This window comes from Pieris brassicae, chromosome 2, assembly GCF_905147105.1.
Source record: "Pieris brassicae chromosome 2, ilPieBrab1.1, whole genome shotgun sequence".
Classification (NCBI taxonomy): domain Eukaryota; kingdom Metazoa; phylum Arthropoda; class Insecta; order Lepidoptera; family Pieridae; genus Pieris; species Pieris brassicae.
Window position 1 is genome coordinate 6,214,807 of NC_059666.1, and position 22,067 is coordinate 6,236,873.

General features: G+C 33.2%; 2 protein-coding genes across 3 annotated transcripts in view; both read right to left on the reverse strand.

The window, feature by feature from the left end:
• Positions 1 to 4,159: 4,159 nt before the first annotated feature.
• On the reverse strand, positions 4,160 to 11,644 carry LOC123720175. 2 transcript variants are annotated; one of them, XM_045676701.1, is made up of 9 exons: positions 11,494 to 11,644; positions 10,279 to 10,340; positions 9,977 to 10,205; positions 8,616 to 8,830; positions 7,634 to 7,864; positions 6,893 to 7,021; positions 6,353 to 6,519; positions 5,855 to 5,947; positions 4,160 to 4,258 (listed from the first exon to the last, which is right to left on the reverse strand). In XM_045676701.1, the coding sequence occupies exons 1-9, from the start codon at positions 11,540 to 11,542 to the stop codon at positions 4,180 to 4,182; spliced, it is 1,254 nt and encodes a 417-aa protein (XP_045532657.1). In that variant the 5' UTR covers positions 11,543 to 11,644; the 3' UTR covers positions 4,160 to 4,179. The 2 variants fall into 2 exon arrangements, with proteins under 2 accessions (XP_045532657.1, XP_045532658.1); XM_045676702.1 differs by lacking the exon at positions 11,494 to 11,644 and adding an exon at positions 11,418 to 11,487.
• Positions 11,645 to 13,130: 1,486 nt separating this feature from the next.
• Positions 13,131 to 22,067, reverse strand: part of LOC123719415 (lateral signaling target protein 2 homolog) — a 30,288-nt gene continuing 21,351 nt past the window's right edge. Inside the window, exons 7-15 of the mRNA XM_045676180.1 lie at positions 21,164 to 21,319; positions 20,432 to 20,534; positions 19,249 to 20,315; positions 18,580 to 18,796; positions 18,296 to 18,400; positions 17,723 to 17,922; positions 16,584 to 16,776; positions 16,003 to 16,130; positions 13,131 to 15,289 (exon numbers count right to left, since the gene is read on the reverse strand). Coding sequence (XP_045532136.1) covers positions 15,156 to 15,289; positions 16,003 to 16,130; positions 16,584 to 16,776; positions 17,723 to 17,922; positions 18,296 to 18,400; positions 18,580 to 18,796; positions 19,249 to 20,315; positions 20,432 to 20,534; positions 21,164 to 21,319 — 2,303 coding nt within the window. The 3' untranslated portion in view covers positions 13,131 to 15,155. The remainder of the gene's footprint in view (positions 15,290 to 16,002; positions 16,131 to 16,583; positions 16,777 to 17,722; positions 17,923 to 18,295; positions 18,401 to 18,579; positions 18,797 to 19,248; positions 20,316 to 20,431; positions 20,535 to 21,163; positions 21,320 to 22,067) is intronic.

A 22,067-nucleotide genomic window follows, 5' to 3' on the forward strand; every position in this document is an offset into this window, starting at 1 on the left:
GCCAAGGGCTCTAACCGCTCAGAAAGGTATTGGTCGTGGACTATTTGAACCGTTCTTGGTTGAATACGGTCAAGCGGAAGTTGGTAGGAAGCTCCAGACTAGAAATGAGAACAGTACTCCATGTGGGACCGACTTTGCGCTTTGTTATCGTTCAGTCCACACAACTTCTTTAGTTGCTGATAAAACTTATAAATGTCTATGAACAGAAACATATAGATTTTAAATTTAATTATTATTATTACATCAGGCTTCTGATGTATTAATTCATTATTATTTTATAAATTCATTAATTACTTATTGTATTATTACCCAGTGTACTACATCTTCTAATAGTAAGAATGTTTCGTGGTAGAAATTATCACAGCTCGACGGCAAAAAAACCTCTTGTTCCAATGAGTTTCATACTAACTTAGATTAATGACGCCTTTACTCGTTTATTTTAATTAAAAATATTCTAACAAAGGTTTTACTAATTAGTCTGAATCGACTGTATTTTATTTAAAGTGATAATTTAGTTTTATAAGATTTTTTTTTATTTCAGTCAATTTAAAGATACCTTTTTCTGTAATAAAAAAATAAAATAACATAACATATCAGATCTTTAAAGTTCAGTTATCGAGGCTTCTCAGAAAGTAATAGGTACTTGTGTTGGGAAAACTCTACTTACAGACATTTTTTGTTGGTGTGCTAGGGTGTATGTGCATAGGGGGGGGGCGGAATGTTTTTGTGTGTGATGGGGAGTAAATTTAACCACATACATCCACTAATTTGTTTTGTGTCTGTACATATATTGGGTATGTATCAAATTCGAACTTATGTAACCAAATATAGTAAAAACTATATAATTAGTATATTAAATAGGTTCATCTCCTTGGCAGTACATCTGCCCATTTCGGGAGTCATAGTTCGCACAGTCGTATTTTTGAATTAACCTTAGACTTACAAACGTGCATCAGGCTCATCAGTTTATCACCGATTCTTATTAATGAAATAGACGCGAGTTTCTTATAGGACTTCATACATATAGCGCAATGTTTAAACTAACTATTTAAAACTTAATTATAATTCAAATAAACATAAATCCAAATAATCAAATAATGCTGAAGTTAACAAACTTTAAACATTCTCGTTTTAAGAAAAGCAGTGAATTTTATTTATACAATCGTAGAAAAGATCTCATTATACCAGCTACTTAGAAATAATGAGAATTCAAAAGGTAAAAATTACGCTAAGAAAAAAGACTTTTGTTGAATTTACATATTGTCTTGAAAATTTCACTTTCAATTAGTCTCGATTGTTATAGATTTGGAAATATGTATCTAAAATTTATTTCTTCATATTAAATACGCTCCAAAAAGCTAGACTAATTTTAAAAAATCACAATTTAAATCCTAAGTTAATCCTGATGAACATAGACAGTTGTCAAAATCCTTAAGAATCTGTACGAAAACTTCGATAGTGTAAACCAAGGTATGAAAAAAAAGAAGACATCACAAAAAAGGCTGCGATACCTCATTATTACATACTTAATTAATATCCAGTCGTGAAAAACTATGGACACTGCAACATATTAGGTATAAGTTTAGTAGTTCCAGATAATAATCTACCAATACCAATAAAACAACACATTGAAGCTGAAGGGAGGCTACAAGTCTGTAGCTTTGTATTGCCATAAGGGCGTTCCTCAGGGAAGCATACTGGGTCCATTACTGTGTCTTCTGTAAATTAATGATGTACCCAATTTGTTAAGTTATAAATGCGTTCTACACGGAAATTATATCTCAATGGTTGTAGTAAAGAGTAAAGAATGTCACGAAATGTCGTGACATTTCCAAACATTGTTGGAAAGCAATAATCTAAATATAAATATGAAAACAGACAGGTTTCTTTAAATGTTTTCAAGAATTTTTAAAATAATTAAAGAAACTTGTCTGAGGGATCCAACACGGCTGTGGATCTCTGCATGCAGCCCCACTATGTAATCAAAAATCTGTTACGCTATGGCTATCAAACTATTTAATCACCTCCTAGAAGATCCTTATAGATCACTTCCTTGTAATTCTTTCAAGAGGAAGGTGATTAACTTTTAAAAGCCAAGGTCTGGGCGAGTATTTTGACCATAAGTTTGACGCCTATTCTAAATAACTTAACTTATATTTATGACATAATGTTAATGTTCTTAAATTATGACTATTATTGTGCGGATTTTTATAATATATCGATTTAAATATACCACTATCTTACCAAATAAACGATTTTATTATTATTATAACTTATAATTTATAAGAAACACAATAACATCCTGTATAATATTACTAAAACAAATTTGCATACGTTTTGACTTCCTTATATTTATTATATTAAATTATTTATTATTATTTAGATTTATTATTTGGGCAGCTTGGTGAGCCAACGGGCGGGAGCAATAGCCTGTCCGTGTCAAACGATGTTCTGGGAGGAGACTGCAGCGGCATTATGATAAGATATTCTAAAATTCCTCTAATCCTTTAGAATACAACATATAGATGCCTATTCCTATATTACATCAGTTTATTCAACCACAAATAAATGACTAATTCTCAGTACTTATTAATTTTACATTTTAACGTTTATCAGAGAAATGTACAATAATGTTTAAAATAAGTTTGTCATATTTAGTTCTATAATTGTTATTATTATTTAAATAAATGGTATATAAAAAAGTGTATCTGGACCTACAATTCATGGACAGATTCACTCTTGTCAAATTTAAATTAACTGTTAAACTTAGATTTCACTGTTACAAGATCATTCAGCATTGCCAAACCACAGACGTATAATAATTTAAAAAATATTTATTACTATACGTAAAGTTAAGAAACGGTATATATCATATCTTATATATTTACTATCTTAAATATACAGATTAATAAAAGAATTCTTAAAAACCTACAATCGATGCCCCAATTCATGAACAAAGCAGAATGAAAACCTTTGTTAAATCTCCTAAAGCTTGCACTTAAATAACGGCTTTTTAAATAGTGATCTAAGTTAACGTAAGCCTTTGACTTTGTATTTCAAAGGTTTTAGGACAGACTTTATATAGAATCTAAATCTTTCAGAGCAACTTTCATGCAAAGCTCTTTAGTTTGCGAGTAGACCTAAGTAGAATAGATTGTTCCGGAATACTAAAATTGTAATTATTGTAACTGGCCAGTATTATAGATAATTCAAAAGAAAAAACTCAATGAGGTCTTATATTGAGAATATGTTAGTTATACATTAATATATATAGATTACTTTTAGTAAGTATATTTGTAACGTTATTAATCGCAATTTGTATGTAGGCTATATAACTTTTAAGAATAAGTTTGTGTTATCTTTCAATCTGGTTATCTGCATGTTCAATTTGGTTTTTTTGGTGTAATTCGGAAATGTCAGGCATGTCTATTGCTTTCACATCTGTGGCGAGACTACGAAAACTATGTATATGATAAAAGTAGACGAACCAAGTCCGAACCCTTAGTGGTCTTTATGCACGAAGCAGTTTCGAGTAGAATGCAAGAGTATATCCGCTTTTAACAACCAAAGATTTTGCATTATCTATGTTCTCTAGTTGTTTTAGTATGTCTCCGTAAAGAACCCGTAAATAAATACCAAAATTACAATAGATTCTACATATAATAAGCGTCGCTTTATATACATTATTTCATTTTCCCTAGAGTTGTTGATACGGATCCAGAGATAAGAAATATATCAGATTATATTTATTGACCTTAGAATAATGCTTTTAAATTAAAACTAAATGTTAATTAAAATGTTTCAAATAAAATACGTCAAGTCATTAAAACTCAAAATTTGAAGATCTTTTAGTTAGGTAGGTAGGTAGTAGGTTGTAAAATTAACTTGAAAATAAATAAATAAAAATGTTGTGAGGGAACTGGCATCTAAAAAGTCGACGGCGTGAATCAGGCACAGAGGGCCGTCTATTAGAAAAAACAAAATCTAAGGCCCAGACCTAAAGTTTGTAGCGCCACAGATTTTTTTAATAGTCTTACTTCGAAGCTTATAGGTCTTTGTGATTTTTAACAATTTCATGGTTCAAGAGCGCCTATTACCGGCATTGTAAGTTTCATTGGTGTTTACGGAATCAGCCTACGAATATGTTTACGCTTTATAATTAAAATAATTATTAATAAATTATTTATTGTTATTAAACCTTTCGATGGGGATTTGAGGGCGCAGCCTTATTTTCTCTATTCTTTCATTCTCCGCTGGTCTGAAACAAGAATCATATTGAGAGCATTTATAATATGTCATATATTAGGCGGTGGTAGGTGGTTGGTACAAAAAAATACAGCGATATCGAGCGCTAGCGCCACGTGCATCTGACGTCATCGCCCCACTACTTTTCGGGTTTATAAAAACCCGAATCACCTGTATCCGCACACGTGTCCCCGAGCTACGCTCGCCAAAACAGCCCGAGCTGAGCTGTAAAGGCCCTTAAGGCCAACAGCGAGATTTCATTCAATAAAAAAAAATAAAAAATAAAGTATGGCACGCATTTCTCTGGTTGCATCGAGTTGCTCGGACCGCAGTCTTAACCGACCTCTTTCCATCACTGCTATTATTTTTATTGATTAAATTATTAATTAAATTGTATTTCGGCTTTACTTCTGATGTCTGAGCCAATTCCGACATATATAATTCGCACAATTAAACAAACAGTGTACTATTTAGATAGCAAGGTGTTTATAAAATACATCCGCAAATTATTTTAGCTTAAGTTAACCATAAAAAATGTTGTCGTGTACTTTTAAGAGGAACTATTGAAGTGAACTTCTTTAGGCGCATGAGGGTAAAATTTTGACAAATGAAACACAATAATAATAATATTAGCGTCACGAAGGTGTGCAGCGTTTTTGTCGAAGATAAGGGTGAGAGCGATTGAGACCGATTGAGACAGAGTTAGAACGACAAGAAAATATATTTTTACAAGCTATTTAGATAATGTTGAAACACGAACTTATATTACACATTGTACAACAATTAAAGCTTTATGATAAGTACATTATGATTTAGTCACAACAATTAGAAGAGATTACCAATAGAAGTCACGTTGAATAATGTAAATATCGAAGATATTAATTTTCGATATTTTTAATTTTTTAATGACAATTAAATTAATTAAATTCCTAAGGTTCCTTCCTTTTTTTCTCCACTAAGTCTCGGAAATCTAAAGTTTTAGATTTCTATAAATATGAACAAGACTTAAAAATTAGTTTGTCAAAGAAGTTTCACTTCTGACATGTGTACTTAGTATGCACGCACTTTGTTTTTACTCATACATAACTTTTGCGTTAGAGCTCCGCTAGAGGCTCCAGTGGAGCAGTGAAGCCCTGAGGTCGTAGGTTGGATCCCGGCTGTGCACCAATGGACTTTCTTTTATGTTCTAGGCATTTCTCGTACGGTGAAGGAAAACGTCGTGTTGAAGCCGGCTTGCCTTATGTATGTGCGTCAGCCACAGAAGGCTGATCACCTACTTGCCTATTAGATTAACAAATGAACATGAAACAGATACAAAAATCAGAGGCCCAGACCTAAAAGGGTTGTGGTGCCATTTATTTTTTTTTAACTTTTGCGGCGGATTTAATGTTATACAAAGCGTAAACGTAGTATGTAAAGTAAGCACGCAACGCTTTGAAAAAAATTGTAGTACCTAGTACGAAATCTTTGTTTTGGTGACAAAAGTTAAATTATTATTTCTTGTTACATTTTTAAATTGACGGTCTTTTTAAAGTGCACATAGTTTCCATTATGTAAAATTAAATTTTGATTTATTATGCTGGTATTGAATATTTTAATTAAGTCTTACCCGTCTGGATGACTAATCCAGGATATTTTTCTTTCCACGATATCGAATCCTCTCTCTTTCGGAGGAAGACTGCACTGCCTTCGGCCCCCTTTTCTAAATGTTTTTAGTTTATTAACGGATTATTTAATTTAATTAAAACTTCGACAAAATTTTGTCAATTGTTGTAAAATTGTAAATTCAACATCTCCGTGGTTTAGTAGTATTTACATATCTGTAATCCGGAGGTCCTGGAAACGATTCTTGACAAATAATAGTGTCGAGGCTTACCAGAATAATTAATGAAACACTCGGAATTGTAGCTGCCCATACGCTATCCACACATACACAACCGAAGATGAGTGACCGCATATTGATTTCTTAAATCAATATTGGGAATGAGAACGTAGATAAATAAAATCGCGTTCGTATCAATTGTAGATTTTTTCCAATCGTGTGTCTCTAATAACATCTTTCGTAATTATCGTAATTACTACGATCTAGGATATGGGTGGTACATACGAGGCTTCACTGATGACACAATCCAAAAACACTCCATTACACTGTGTACTGGTAAAGAGGTAGGGACCCTGACACTCCAAGTTCTCTGACACCCTAAACACTGAGGCAATTCCGATTAGCACTTCTCGAGACCCCACCCAGGTCACTAAGGGGCCACCATGGTCATTCTGAAATTATAATAACGGTAATTGTGTGGGCCTGGGTATCCGGAAGCTATATCCAGGATGCTCCCTTCCCTCGGTGAAATAATATGCGCTGGTTCGGCTGTCGCGTGTCAGTATAATAAAAAAAGGAATCCAATAATCGACAAGACTAAAACTATCACATACCATCAACGGTGGTGTATCATGCAGTCAAGCAACATTTTACATTTTGTTTTACTGACTTGATGACCCTTAGTTATTATGACAGTTCAGGCGTGACAATGTTTTTATTATTTTAAAATCTGTGCTTAACGACTACATTACCACATCTTTAAAAGAAATTACTGTGTGATTCCTACCTGTGTATAGTTATACTAACTACTAATAACTAATCTACCTGACAAATCCCATGTCTTCGAGTACCAAACGTCTGGTTGCCCAGAAGCGTTACGTTCATCAACCGTCTTCTAATTTCATCACTACTATTGATTACTTCGTCCTGACCATTCACACATTGCAGGTACTCCTAGGTAATGCAGAAATCATACATTTGATTTCCCAAGAATGATGTGGCTTAACTCATAGAAATAAACAATTTACATTTTAACATTGTGTTATGATTTAGCCAGTGTTTTATTTCATGAGGGTATTTACAAGTCCGAGGCGTTGTGTTATTTTTTTTGTGAAATTGGTAAGGTTCAGGTGATAGAACAAATGTATTTCATGACTATGAGCTTTAAAATATTTGATAGGATAATCGTAAAATTTAACGATTCAATATACTTTTTTAGATTTATTAATCTCAAATATTATAAAGATTGTATATTTTTTTTATTAGTAGGCTCTTCAAAATATCGGCTAGTTTGTATTTTGATTAATTAACCCTTAATAATGTTTTGGCGCTGTAATTCAAATGAAGCATATTGTTCTTTAAGTCTTCCTTTTAAACCTATAATTTCAAGTTTTTTCATTCAACCTGAGAGAAAAGCTTTAGAATTCGACGCGCATCATTTTACTGGCTAGAAAAAATTAATGGCGATGTAAGTAATCATTTGAATCATTATCAAAGCATAATAAAATCGAGGCAATTCATTCAATGAAAGTAAACATTATAACTGCGAATATTTTAAACTCATACCATGCCATCAAGCAAAACCTTCTGATAAACACACCCATCAGCCACTGGCTCTGATTTCTTAATAATCTCGCCTTTATCATTCAAATTACCAGCTGCATATGTACAGATCATGTACTTGTCTATAATTTTTTCCATTTCTTCAGAATAATGTTCTTTACATTTGTTTTTGTCGTAAAGCCGGGCGGGAGAATACCGTATTGTGTCTTGGTTGTAGTCTGCACGGTCCTTTGCCTGAAGTATTTTAACTATAGTAATATGGACTTTCAATTTTAAAATTCCCACTGATTTTGGGAATTATTTTAATTCAAATGTTACTGAATAAAGCGCCGAAGATAAATTACTCTCGGAGTTGTAATTAAAATTATATAAAAATAAATATTGTATTTATTATTTGTTGTCACCGTGACCACCCACGCTGAAAAGCACGCGAAACGTCGGAAAAAAAATTAAAATTTAGAATTATGTAAATAATTATAAGTTTTAATAATAATACATAGCTTTAATCCGTTCAAAAAGTGTTTTTCTTAATATTGTATTTACGACAGTTGTAGAAAAGTCCCGCAGCTGGTAATATTTCATTTAATTATCTTTGCAGTGCTCACAGGGACACGTTTTATACGATAACTATAAGTTGTATTTCTTATTATTAAAATCAAATTTTATTTGTGGGGCACTGGGCTTTTACAGGGAAGTCTCCCGTAATAGACGCACGCGAAAATACAAGCGACGGGGAATTCCCCGTTCCGTTCGATAGATGCGCATAATTGGATTTTATTAAATTGTAGATATTATTTTGTAAGTCAAAGCCAGAAAAAAATCGGCCGTGGGTTTCAGTGGGGACTGAGGGCCTATTTATATCCACGATTAGGCCTAAAACGTCCTTTACTAGATCCGCCCCTGGTAGTTCACCATTCACCTACTAAACAACATGTTTATGGAAAATTATCATAGAAAAACTTTTATATAAACGACGTAAGCTTACCCCCCTCCACTTATTCAAGTGCCCCCATCCCATGACGATCGCATCAGTCCCAGTTTCCTGGTACCTAGGCTCATAATTTATAGGTATAGTGGCCGGTATATAAGTGCAGTCAGTCTTGTATGATTCGTCGTACAGGTCAAATGCCGATTCTACCTTCACAATCGCTATGTCAACGAACGACCACTTCTCAATACGTGCGTAGTCTAAGTCGTAGGCTGTAAACGTAATTTAAATTATAAATCCTATGATTTTTTCACATGAATCTCGCGTGAATCATCGCTTGTGACCATTGCTTAGTTTAAAAGCCTGTCTAAAAACTTGCAGTCTGAAAAGATAAAGCCAAGAAACTCAACGGGTTTTTTTCCGAACGTGTCTACAATTTGTACATTCTAAAGTTAGAACTGGCGCAACTCTTATTTCTTAAACTGTAATAACTGATTTCACATTACACTTACTCTTACAGACTTACAGTGTAAAAAAATTGTAAATTCAGGGTATATTTTGCGTTTGCTGTTATTTAAACTATGATCTAAACACTATTATGTGGCAAATTGCTAATGTTATCAATGTAAATAAGATTGATGATAGCAAGTGACATTGATGGAGTGATAGTTTTTTGTTTCACAAGCTTTGTATAGCTCTCACTAACCTTTATAACGACTATCATTATAACGACTATCATTATAATTACTATCTAATAATATAGATGTATATTGATTTTATTCTAGTGAAGGACAAAATTAATTCTAAAACTATTTGACTCCCCGATGTGAAACCCTATGCGCAAATCTTAAACAAATAACATTTCTATTCTACTTTGTATGTCTATAATTAATAACATCTTTCGAAGCTTCACTTTGTGGAGGAAGGAAGCTGCTCTTCCCCGACCTTAAGGGAATACTACACTGACAAGAAACCACTGAAGCCTTCAAGCCTGCCGGAAAGTAGAAAAGTATAATATCCTTAGCGATTGGGATAACTTTCTTAATGCGTTCAGGTTGTCATCGTAATAATTTGTAGCCACAAATTGTAGGTCGCTACCACTTAATATCAAATTATCTACATCGACGTAAAATTAACGAGCATGAGAAATAAGTTACCTAGTTTCTTCCCGGGCCACCTACCTTAAACATTAAAACAATTAAGAAAACACTTTTTAAACGGATTGAAGCTATGTATTAGCATGCGTGGTCACGGTGACCACCGACGCTGTAAAGCACGCGAAATGTCGGAAAAATAAAATTATGTTAATAATTATAAATTTTCAATAATACATAGCTTCAATCCGTTTAAAAAGTGTTTTCTTTATGTGTAAAAGCTTTGTTAACAAAAGACAATACTAGTAAAAATAAATTGCTTACTTTTAGGCACACACGTGAAAACAACCTTCTTCTTTTTAGTCTTCGTGCATTTATCATTGTTCAGCTCGGCCGGTTTGATGTATTTATTATATCCAGCAATTACATACATGTGCCGCACATCTTCAACACATGCAGCTGATGTTACCACGAACCAGGTTGTAACTAGGGCGCCACCACAAAGCCAGAAGTCATATTTTTGTGGTGACATTGGGGCTTTTGTTAAGTATACCTTAAATGCAGACATTTTTGCTTAGTTATTCAATTACTGGCAAGATGGTGATTTGAAGAACATTGGAGCTTACCACATATGGTTTGTGGACACTAAGGGTCTCGCCATCTTTGATTCGTCGCTCGAACTGACCGACTGGAAAGATAATTTAAATAGTATAATATAGTATTGTCTTTTGTTAAAATAGCTTTTACACATTAAGAAAAATACTTTTTGAACGGTAATAATATAATATAGATATATAATATAATAGATAATTATAAGTTTTAATAATAATACATAGCTTTAATCCGTTCAAAAAGTGTTTTTCTTAGTATAATATAATAATACCTACATATATATCAATATATTATACTATAGTATAATAATATAAATTTACATTTTGATTAAGAAGGCTCGTCTTCTCTGAATTACTTGTATTTTTAATCAACTTTCCAACTTTTTTATGCTTCTGTTCTTAACTATTTCTTGATAGGTTAAAATTCTATAGGCTGTAAAAAGCTTAAAGCTTTTGTGCCCCGACCCGTTTATGTCACTAATATTTGTTTTGTTTTACTTTAGGTTAAGGTTCTATAATTTTTATTTTATATAACATTTGGTTATGCGCTTTACTCATCAATTTTTTTTTTGTTTTTATCTTACTAGGGTTGCCTGTAAGAGATCGCTTGTTAGCGATAAGGCCGCCCGTTGCATCCCTTATATTTTTTATGTATTGTGTTATTTGTGTATTTTTTATAATGCAACAGTGTGAATAAATAAATAAATAAAGTGCAGAGCTGAAGCGATTTAACATATCTTAAATGTAACTACTAAGAAACTAAAAACCTTGTCCGTGCCGATTGGCCTTGAAATTATAGACCGAATGTTGGGCCGCTGAAATATTTTTCCATTATCAAAGAAAATGGAAAAATTTTATGACTTTTTGGAAAACTTTGTGAAATTACACTTAAAAGGGTAGATGTTTTTGCATCTGGTGCTACGCATTTGCCTTATTAATAAAGTTTTGTACTTCGAACTTTTCGATCAACGAAAAAGGATCCATTTAAAAAGTTTTTATTGATATTCATGACCAATTAAAGAAAACAATATTGAGGTTTAGCCTTTAATATCCTCAATTTACTCCGTTTCTAACTACTCCGTACAAACATTTGATTGTAATTTTTATTATTCATTTATTGTGTAAAAAATACATATAACTCAACATAACATTACTTTACGGTTTTGATGACGTATTTCTCATTTAAGTTATTAATCATCAATTATTTTACTCTGTTAGTTATATTCTTACCCCGAAACAACCAAGTACTGATCACAAAACTTAATAATATTTTAGACATTTTATGTTTTAGCAATATCACGCTTGATTGACATTCTGAATTAACCGAGCAGTTATATTGTTTTATACTTAAGTACTACGAAGATTACAATATCAAGACGAAGCTGTGCACAGCTATATATTTATATTCAAATAAAATCATGTTTTACGGTCACTTGTTAATAATTGGACAATACAATAAAATTTGTATTTTAAGAAACCAAGTTCTTAAAAATGTATGGTTTTATTATAATAGTAAACTTTGTTTTTGTCGATACCGGGAATCGAACCCGAGCCACTAGGGTGAGAGGTATATTAATCAATTTCAGTATTCACGATCTTATGTATATTTTATCCTAACCACTTAATATTAATTATATAACAAACACCGCTTAATTTATATTGGAGATGCCACACATTTCTTTCAAAAATAAATTTTTCATATCATTGCCGGATCCCATAAATTAACAAGCCACTACGGCCTTTGCCAATGAAATTTGACTAAATCCCAATTTCATGATGCAAATTGGCTCTTATCCTATTTATTCAATACCCATTGATTGGATTTCATACGAAGTGGCGACTTGAGCTTATTACGTGAATGACTTTAACAATACTCGCTTAATTTAATATAACAAATCAATGTTCCTTTTCAAAATAGTTTGTCATCGGGTTATTACAAGTAATTTTTTTCGCACCTCTCTACATTAAGTTGTAACTACGCGGTTAATAACGTCGCACTAAGCTGATCTTTGCATAAAAATTGCATTTCGTTAAAAAAGTTGTTTGACTACATAGACGTATTAGTAGCATTTTTAAACATGATTTAAGATGCTAAGGACGCGAGTTTTATTTCAAACTTTATTGTAGTCTAAGATCCGGCTGCAGAATTAGTGAGCTCATCGGTTATTTGCTAAAAACCAATTTTATGTATATTTATAACTAGGAGAATATATACAAATATCTACCAAGGTGCCTATCAAATCCTATTTGGCCGCTAGTATTTTTAATGGAATTATTTTGAAATGATTTTTGGGAAAACATTTCGTTCATTTGTTATTTAAGTAAAATATCGTCTACATGACGGCAATTTACATAAAGATTTTTAAAAAATACGGGTGCCGTTGCCCTCCTGGCCGCACTAATTCGTAGCCAGGTGTAAAAAGGTATGATTTCAATACATTTATACGTTCACAACGTACATTTAATTATATATCAAATTGAAGTTATTTTTTTTCGTTTATCGTATATGGGTGCCTAGTTAAATCTGGCCGCAAATAAGGATTGCTGGCTGTTAAAGATAATAAATATTTTAGGAAGAGTGAGACAGTTAACGCATAACATCATTTGTCAGACGAGGATAGCGAATGCCTGTGCGACTCACCTGATATTAACTGATACCGCCGCCCATGGACCCAAGACCCTAAGTCTACAAACACTTAAAAATGAGAAATATTTAAATATATACTTATAGCAAAAAAAATCAGAGAGCTCGTAACTGTGGTCAAGAGACTTCTCTTATCTTTTTCCTAAAAGGGACAATTACAGACAATTTCTAGGACGGTTGTGGGAAGGAGGTCGATAAATTTATAGGTAAAGAAAACTGCGGATAACCTATAAGAAATTTATTTTACATTTTAACAGTATCTTGATATCACGTACCTCTTATTATACAAAAGCGAATGTAGGGGTACATTATCTTACAAAATTTACATTAAATCTTACACTAACTACACTAATCGGTTATAAAAATGTATGGAATATAATTTTTTTAACGATTATTGCTAAAAATATAAACATTCGTACTTAAAATAGATCTATTCAACGTCATTTTGTATAACGTACAAAAACTGAATATAAAAATTAACCGGACATTTTGAAATTTAACAGGAGCTCATAAAATTTAGATTAAAGTTCAATTTACATTTTTTGATACCAATTCAGAAACAGTAAATCAAAATGTATTGTGGTCCTATTCTTATTTCTGGGCAATGAGTGGGACACCAATACGTAATAAGTCATTGTGCCAAATTGTACATCTTTTTATCCTCAACTTAAACAATTTTATGGCAAAAAAGCAGACACTTGAGCGTTTTATTTTTAAACCAAAATTTTGTTAAACATCGATAAGCCTATGGTTAAATTAAACATTGGACATTAGAGAGCTAACTTAACTTAAGATACCTAGAATCGTTTATATTCAGTCAAAAAAAGGGAAATTAAAAAACTTATCTTCGTCAAAGGTAAGAAATTATGCAAAAATCTCTCTCTCTTCATAATAAAGTAAACACAATTTGACGAAAAGAGACATGAGAACTAAAATATGATTAGACCGAATACTTTTTTATAACACATGAACTAACTTTCAGACTCAGTTAACTGCTGTATGAATAAAATTTGAGATATGGAAGTCGTACTTAGCGCTAAGACGCGACTCAAAAACCTACCCACAGTACCGTGTTATCAGTGTTACGATCTTTTTTTCTTCAAGTAAAATTGGTTACCATGGTAACACGGTGGTTTTGTCCTAGATTTGTAAAAAGGTCGAATCAGTCATACTCCAGGCGGCATATGAAATGCACTGTCGGCACTGCTCAGAATCGATCATTAATTGTTAATAGTCATTTAGAAAGATTAATAAGAAATCAAATTGGAAGATAAAACGTTTACTTCCGTCCAACTTTCTTAAATCAATCTTTAACTTTCAAATTTCAAAACATGTATTAATTTAGAATCAGAGATAATTTAATGGAAGACTCTAAGTACTGCCGGTAATAAAATGAAAATTGTTTTAATATGCCTGTACTAAACCCTCATATTTGGAGTCTTGACTTAGCGAACACTCTTGACGAACAGAAGCATACTTAGCGTTAAGTATAGACTATAAGGAATATTGAATCTTACCTTATTGACGAAGATTTAAAGTCAAGAGGAAGCTACTCTAGAAGGTATGGAATTCAATTATCACCATAACATTTTTACTATATCTGAAATTTTCTAGATGAATTTTGTAAATAACTGTTAAGTAAAAATATTTTTTTCCACTGAAAGATCTCCGTTTAATTTTCACTCATTTATTTTTTGGTCCTAGAACACATTTGACAGTATCAAAGTTGAACCCATAAATAGTTATTACATGTTTAACGAATTTTTTAAATTGAGCGATTTAATATGTATTGCAACATAAAGACAATACAAACATATCCCGCACATTCTGTACCAGGTTTATGTGGCGATAATTTTTTTAAATATCTATGTGAATATTTAAAAAAATAGAGGAAGTAACCAATACAAAGAAAATTATCCATAATTATTACGTACCTTCCATTTGCGCAATCAAGCCGTAAAACACTAATGTATTTAAAACTTTTTCAATTAACGATATATTAAAATATCCAATCACTTTTGAATCGATACTAGCAAAAAAATCTAATTTATCTAAAAAATTACGGAAATTTCAAGATTTCTTTATCATTTTTAGCTGCTTTTAATTGCTCAAGTATTCTGAGTATTTGATGGAAAATCATCTAATACAGATATGCATATAAGACACTGTCTATTCCTGATATATTCAATTTCACATTGGTGTCATCCCGTATGGCTTTAAACGTGACCACAGTATAACAAAAACAGTTTCACCGATACGATGTCCGTCTACAATTCCTTGCTATATCCTGGAAACATTCTTCGCAGACACGTACCGGCTTCAATTGCCCATATCGTGGTAGAGGTATTGAGTTTGAGCTGCATGAGGCACAGAATACTTTGCCTGGAAAAGGAATTCTATGAGAATCTTATAAAAATATAGTACATATAGAACTGCACACTTTCAAGTGTTGATTACAATAATGATGAAAAAGAAAATTTAATTTCCTACAAGACACCAAAAAGGGAAATTTGAAAAAAAAAATATTTTTCGACGATTTACAATGAAAATAAAGAAAAAAGTTTTTTTCAATGCATTTTAAATGGGAAAGGGGACCCCCCATGCGCCAGCTCAATTTTCAAGATATCAAGCTCATATTTTAGGAGGTTTTTTTGTGTAACAAAGAAGCTTTTAAGATATATTTACTAAATAGTGTAGAAACTATTATGTCAAGTACCGTTAATATGTCAATGGAAATCACTAGCTGCCTTTGTCTTTTAACTAAACATCATTTTCTATTACGTATAATAAAGTTTTTTTTCTTTACTAAATTAAATATCGTGTACCCTCTAAATACCCTAGACATTCCATCGTCCCATTTGTCCCTCCCTGCAGAAGAACGCATTTGGACAATACTCAACGATGTCCAGATGGAGCATTCTGATAATCAAGCTAGGCAACTATGGATATCCATCAATAGTTTTCTCTACGTAAATTCTATGTTTGCCTCCTTTGTGAAACAATGCATCAGTGTGCCGAGGTTTGGCAAGCTTTTGTAAACGAAATAAAAATGAAATATTTATAGCATGTGATATTAGCTACAGTCATATACATACCGCAGTTTCGGCAGTGATGTCGTCGTCTAAAGGCGGTGAAATGTGCTGTGCAACGCATACAAGAAGCCGCCGCAATATCTGGAACCCACTCCGGTGCACGCTCAACTAGCACGCTTTCTTCTCTACCGCTACAATTAGTTACGTTATTTTTAAGGAAACGACTACACAGATATATGAAATTAGACAAAGCAAACCAAAGGCCCAGTTGGTCAGCACTATTTAAATCTAATGTTATTCGTTATGCGAATTTAGAGATTAAACCTCGGTTATATAAGTAAAAAGAAAAAACATTAAAACTTCACCACTTATACTACGATTTTTAAGTAATCTTGTTTGATGTAAAAAGTCTTTAGTCGTAATCAAAAATTAAAATGATATTGCTTTAACAGGTATAAGATACAGAACTTTCGGCTATATGGACCTTTAACCTTATGGTCCTTCGATCCAGAAAAGTATGTTCATTATTTACATATGTTTGTGTACAAAGGGTTTTATTATAGTCAGGATAATTACGCGATAAGGGTTTTATTATAGTCGTGGAAATAAATATATAAAAATAAAGGAAGTTTTATTATTCATACCTTAAAGTGAGATCACCGGTAGAGACAGATCCTTGTAAGTTCCCAGCATCAGACTTCCGTCTACTCTCATTAGCTGCCTCATTAATAGTGGAATTAACTGTATTTCTTCTCTCAATATGGCTTTCTGAGGGCGAATCAGAATTGCTATCTGCATATACTTCCTCTGCCGAATATACACTGTCAAATGAGCTTCCTGAAATTGTATGAAAATAATTTTATAACTTGAGTGCGTACTAGATCTACATGAAAATACTCAGATATAATTAGATTTTTTTTAGATAAAGCAATATGTAAGTGCCCTAGTGAAGCTAGTCGGTATTTGGTATTAGTGCATGGTGCTAGATATTGTCCTGTATATAGTAGATGTATAAACTCTTGCAAAAAAACGGAGAACTACGCAATTCAGTTAATTAAATGAAATGTAATTGTCTGACGTAGTCTATATAATTATAATTGTTTAAATTAATACGCGTGAAGTTAATTCTGGAAATTTGTCAAGTTTTGATGAATTCTTTAAAACCGTATGTAAAAAAAATGTATGTAGTCCAAAAGTTCTGTCACTGGCACATTATTTTTAAATGTCAAACAAGATTTTATAAAAAAAAATTGCATTATATTTTTGAATTGTTGAATATTGTTTTAAAACAAAAAGCAATAACTTTCCGTAATTCTTCACGATGGAGTGGACATTGAAAGAAAACCGAATAGCTGTTATTGCGTTGCAACACTAAAGGTACTCGCCGAGTACCATTTTCAAGTTGCTCAAAAATTTGAATATAACGCTTAGGCTTGTGTACTGTTCTATTGATAGGTACAACGAAGTTGCCAGTGTTGAGAACAAGACTATAAAATTTGGAAGGTCTTAGAGAGGAGGTCTGTGATAAAGATAGAAATGGAGAATCGTCTTTAAAAAAAGCAGTCACTGAAATCGACATGAATATGTTGTGTGCTGCGATAGACGACTGGCCGCGGCGCTTATTATGGCTGTATTAAAAATAAGGTAGGGATATCATTATTTCCATTTATGACAGAACTTTGGGACGACGTACACTGCCAAACAATAAAAAGTGGTCAGGAAATATTGGGCGGTCTATTATTCTTTTTTTAATAATAAATCACAATCATAAGGTTAATCTTACCATTTTGTATAACTTGGTCCTCAGTTGGCTGGTATTCGATACCGGGTGGTTCCTCCTTTTCTGGTGGTACATCATTGGTCTGGTTCATAAGAAACACGGCTTTCAATATGTTCCGTAAGTCTGCCGCAAAGTTTGTCTGCAACTGATCAGCTACGCCAGCGATACAGACGAACAGACGATGGATTAAATCTTCACTAGATCTGGAAATTTAATAAGAAATATATTAAAATATTACGTTGTTTTATTTTACATCCAAACGTACACGTATCTCAAAAACTACTGAACCCATTTTGATAAATCTTTGACGTGAAATTTTTAACCGGTTTCAAAATTGATAGTAATTTCTAATTACTATCAATCGATAGATCTCTAATTTAGGCGTAGCATTACAAAGTCTTATAAATATAACATAGAAAATAAATTATGTGCCCTTGACGATGCCACCTTCGCGCAGGGTTCAATCAAAATCGGTTCAGTAGTTTTTGAGTTATGGATATAGCAAGGGACATGTATAAATCTGTAAGTATTCAAATCCCTAACAAAAACGTTTGAAAATTAAGTACATGTACTAACTTAAACTTAGCTCTAGCTTGATGTCTGGCAGCCAACTCTTGCGCCTGCAACGCCAACGCTATTTGTTCGTCGTCTGCGCATTCTGAGGTGCCGCATGATGTGCCGCTGAAAATTATAAAGAACATATGATTTTATTATTTTTATTAATGTAATTGTTACTCATCGTCGCCATTCAATCAATAATTAGCCACCGAACCTTAAAAATAAGTGAATTGCTTCCAGATGCCTAGATTATTCGTATTGGCGTATATAAAAATTGTCACAGGAGTAAAATAATCAAATACCTTTCATCAACAAAATGGTCCAAATTCAACTTGAGCGGTGTATTTTGCGCGTGTCTACTGTCCAACGTAACCATGCTGGGAGACCATTTCTTCTTTTTACTCTTACCACCACTCTTCCTCTTCTTCCTACTCATATTTTTAGAAGAGTTCGTGGGTTCTGTACTCTCTTCTACCACCGTGTTCAGATTCTTATCTGATATTCTTTGTCTTCGTAATTCTATATTTAAAAAATGGAATGCTTAGTGACTGGAAAATGTTTAACACGAACTTTGACGCATATGTACGTACACGTCTATACAAAAGTTTATCAAAATTATTTTAAGCATTATACATGAAAATTTGCTCAATAATATTGCAATTAATTTAATATTTGAATGATAAAGACATAGATATGATTTGTTAAAGAATTAAATGTATAAATAATATTGATTAACGCAGATGGTGTATAGCTTGTATCCAGGAATCGAAGTCGTCTTAGAATCCCAGTTAATTTTAACACTTATAGTTAAAGTTATAAATATTGAGTTTGATTCTTATATAATGAATGAAATAGATAATATTCGATTAGTAAAGAGGGAAACAATAGTTGAAACAGATAGCTACATATATATCTATCCAGTGAAAGTTACAATGGTTGCAAAAATACTAACACATAAAGTTAAGATATACCTGTAATAACTTCTTCTATTGTCCTAAACTCGTCTTCTTCATTGCAATTATTTACACAAGAACTTTCCCCATTCAACCTATCTATCACAATTTCTGACGATCCAGCTTCATTCTTCTGCTCGTCATTTTCCTTATAATTAATATTAACATTGAACTCCTCATTCACCCTGTTTTCTATAAAATTATTCTTTTTATTCTGGTCAGCATCTGGCGATCTGTCCAAACTAGTGTTTTCTGTGCTAACGCCAGAATCTACTGGCGATTCGTGATCACTCTCATATCCTAGAATAAATTTAACCCTATCGTCTTCTTTCGCTGAATGAAAACTAGCATTATCTTCGCTTTCATCTTCAATTATGTTCCTAAATTCCTCATTTGTCAGTAACAAAGAGCTCAAATTAACGTTAGCTATGCTTATATTAGTATTTACAATTTCCGCTTCCAAATCTGGTATATTCAGTAAATCGTTTGGTATATTTTCGTCATCCTGGTTGAAAACAGCGGAATTATTATGCGACAATGATGCCAAGACGACAGGCTCTTGGCTTATCGCGTTTGGTATCAAATATCCATGACTAGTGCTGGGCATACAGCTTAATTGTTCATTCCGAGGTCCAGAAAAGCCGAAGGCCTCCGAATCATCTGTCAACGTGACGTCATTCGTTGAGAACGAATGCATCTGATCCAGAATGTCCACATCACTAACGATTGACGATAATCGATCTGCGATTTCGGTGACTTGCTCGTTTAGTGATGTTACTAGTTCTTGATCCGGTATTTGTCTGTTGTCTGTTGATACTGCGTTTATTAGAAGTGGGTCGAAAGTCATAAGGCCATTGGTGGAGAGGTTTCGTATTGAGGATAGATCGGTGTCTCTGCTAATTTTTCTGGATCTCTCTGTGTCGCTAGTTTGGTAGGTGTCTATGCTCGCTGTGTCTGTCTGTCTGTCTGTGTCTTCCGTTTCGTCTGTGACCTCATCTAGTCGTCTCAGTCCATCTATGATTGGTGTCATAACCTCAATATTGTCGGGAAGGTAATCCGCGTCGGTTATTGTTGGTTCGCTGGAACTAAGAATAGAAAGTGTTAGCTTACCTTATACAGACATACACACATAAAAAGGCTAAATTAGCAGCCAATGTAAATAATGTTGTTCATGATATTTCTGCAGGACATTTTATATTACCTTTGCTGTGTATATAGATCTCGGCAATGCGCATGATCCGCGTAGAACTTTGAAACGAATTCACCGATGTCAGGATAGCACGAATCACCCGACGAATCTTCTACTGTAAAGAGAAATAAGCCCTTCACGTAAACGAACTTAAATTACAAAAAAAAACTTGAACGCATTGACAATTAACTAAGTCATTAATTAATTCATTTCAATTATTTAACTAACTAACAGAAACTATTACTATTCCTTTCGTTTTTTTTAAATAAAATAGAGGGAAACGGGCACGCGGCTCATCTGATGTTAAGTGATACCGCCGCCCATAGACACTCAATGCCAGAGGGCTCGCGAGTGCATTGCCGGCCTTTTAAGAATTTGTACGCTCTTTTCTTGAAGAACCCTTAGTCGAATTGGTTCGGAAATACTTCAGTGGGCAGCTGGTTCCACATAGCGGTGGTGCGCGGCAAAAATTGCCTTGAGAAACGCTCAGTCTTGGAACGGCGGACGTCGAGGTGATATGGGTGGAATTTTGTATTCTGCCTCGACGTCCGATGCTGAAACTCAGCTGCAGGTATTAATCCGAACAAACAAACAACTCCAAAAAATCCGAACAACTCCTCTGAACTTGTATGAACAACAAATAAAGCTATGCATTCATACAGACACATCAAGATTATCGCTATGTATCATTCATACAAACATTTTAGACATCTCAAGGCCTCTTTTATTTTATTTTTTGCATACCTGGCGGCAGTTCCAAGCCTGCTAGACAGGAGACATCTTCGTTAGTGCACAGCAGTCTCTCCAAGACCATCAGCTCGCGACGGTCGAGAGTCCACAGCAATGATCGGATCTTGTGCAGTAGAGTGCGGAATGGACGGAACATGTCTGACATCTCCTCTGGAAGCAGTCAAGTAAACCAAGTATGAGTAGAGTCCGTGCGGAACCGGACCTGTCGTGGGATTTGAAGCATTTTTTTATAGGACAGGGGAGGACGCTTACCTGATGTTAAGCAATGCCGCTGTCCATAGACAATCTCAATGCAATAGTTATGTTAACAACACTGTTATGTCATTATAATACGACAGAAATTGTATTTCTTTATTTATTTAGTATAGTCTTTATCTGTGTGTGTCAATGCTGACGTTTGAGGGAGCGCAACTATTTGGTAGCCTGTTTGCATCGATTGCAAATGCCAACAGTTAGTGCCTTTAAGAGACGTTTGGCGTGCTTTATAACTGACAATAAATTATGGATTTGTGTTATTTGTTAAATTTCTTCTATTTATTATTTATTGTTGTTGTGTCTTTGTATTTTTTATCTTTTTTCGTGTTGTGTAATTGTAATAGTCGGTGTGAAGTGATTAATTATAGTTATATAAATGTTGAAAGAAAACACTTTTTACCGGATTGAAGCTATATATTATTATACACTTATAATTATTTTACATAATTTTACTTTTTTTCCGACCTTTCTTTCGGTAAAAAAGTGTTTTCTTTCAATGTGTAAAAGCTATGTTAAAGACAATACTATATATAAATGTTTCTGTGTAAAATAATAAACTTGTAACAGAAATAAAGATTCTATAAGCATAACTGGAGGTTGATATACGATGCTGACTGTTTAACCGGGGCAATGGCGTTTCATT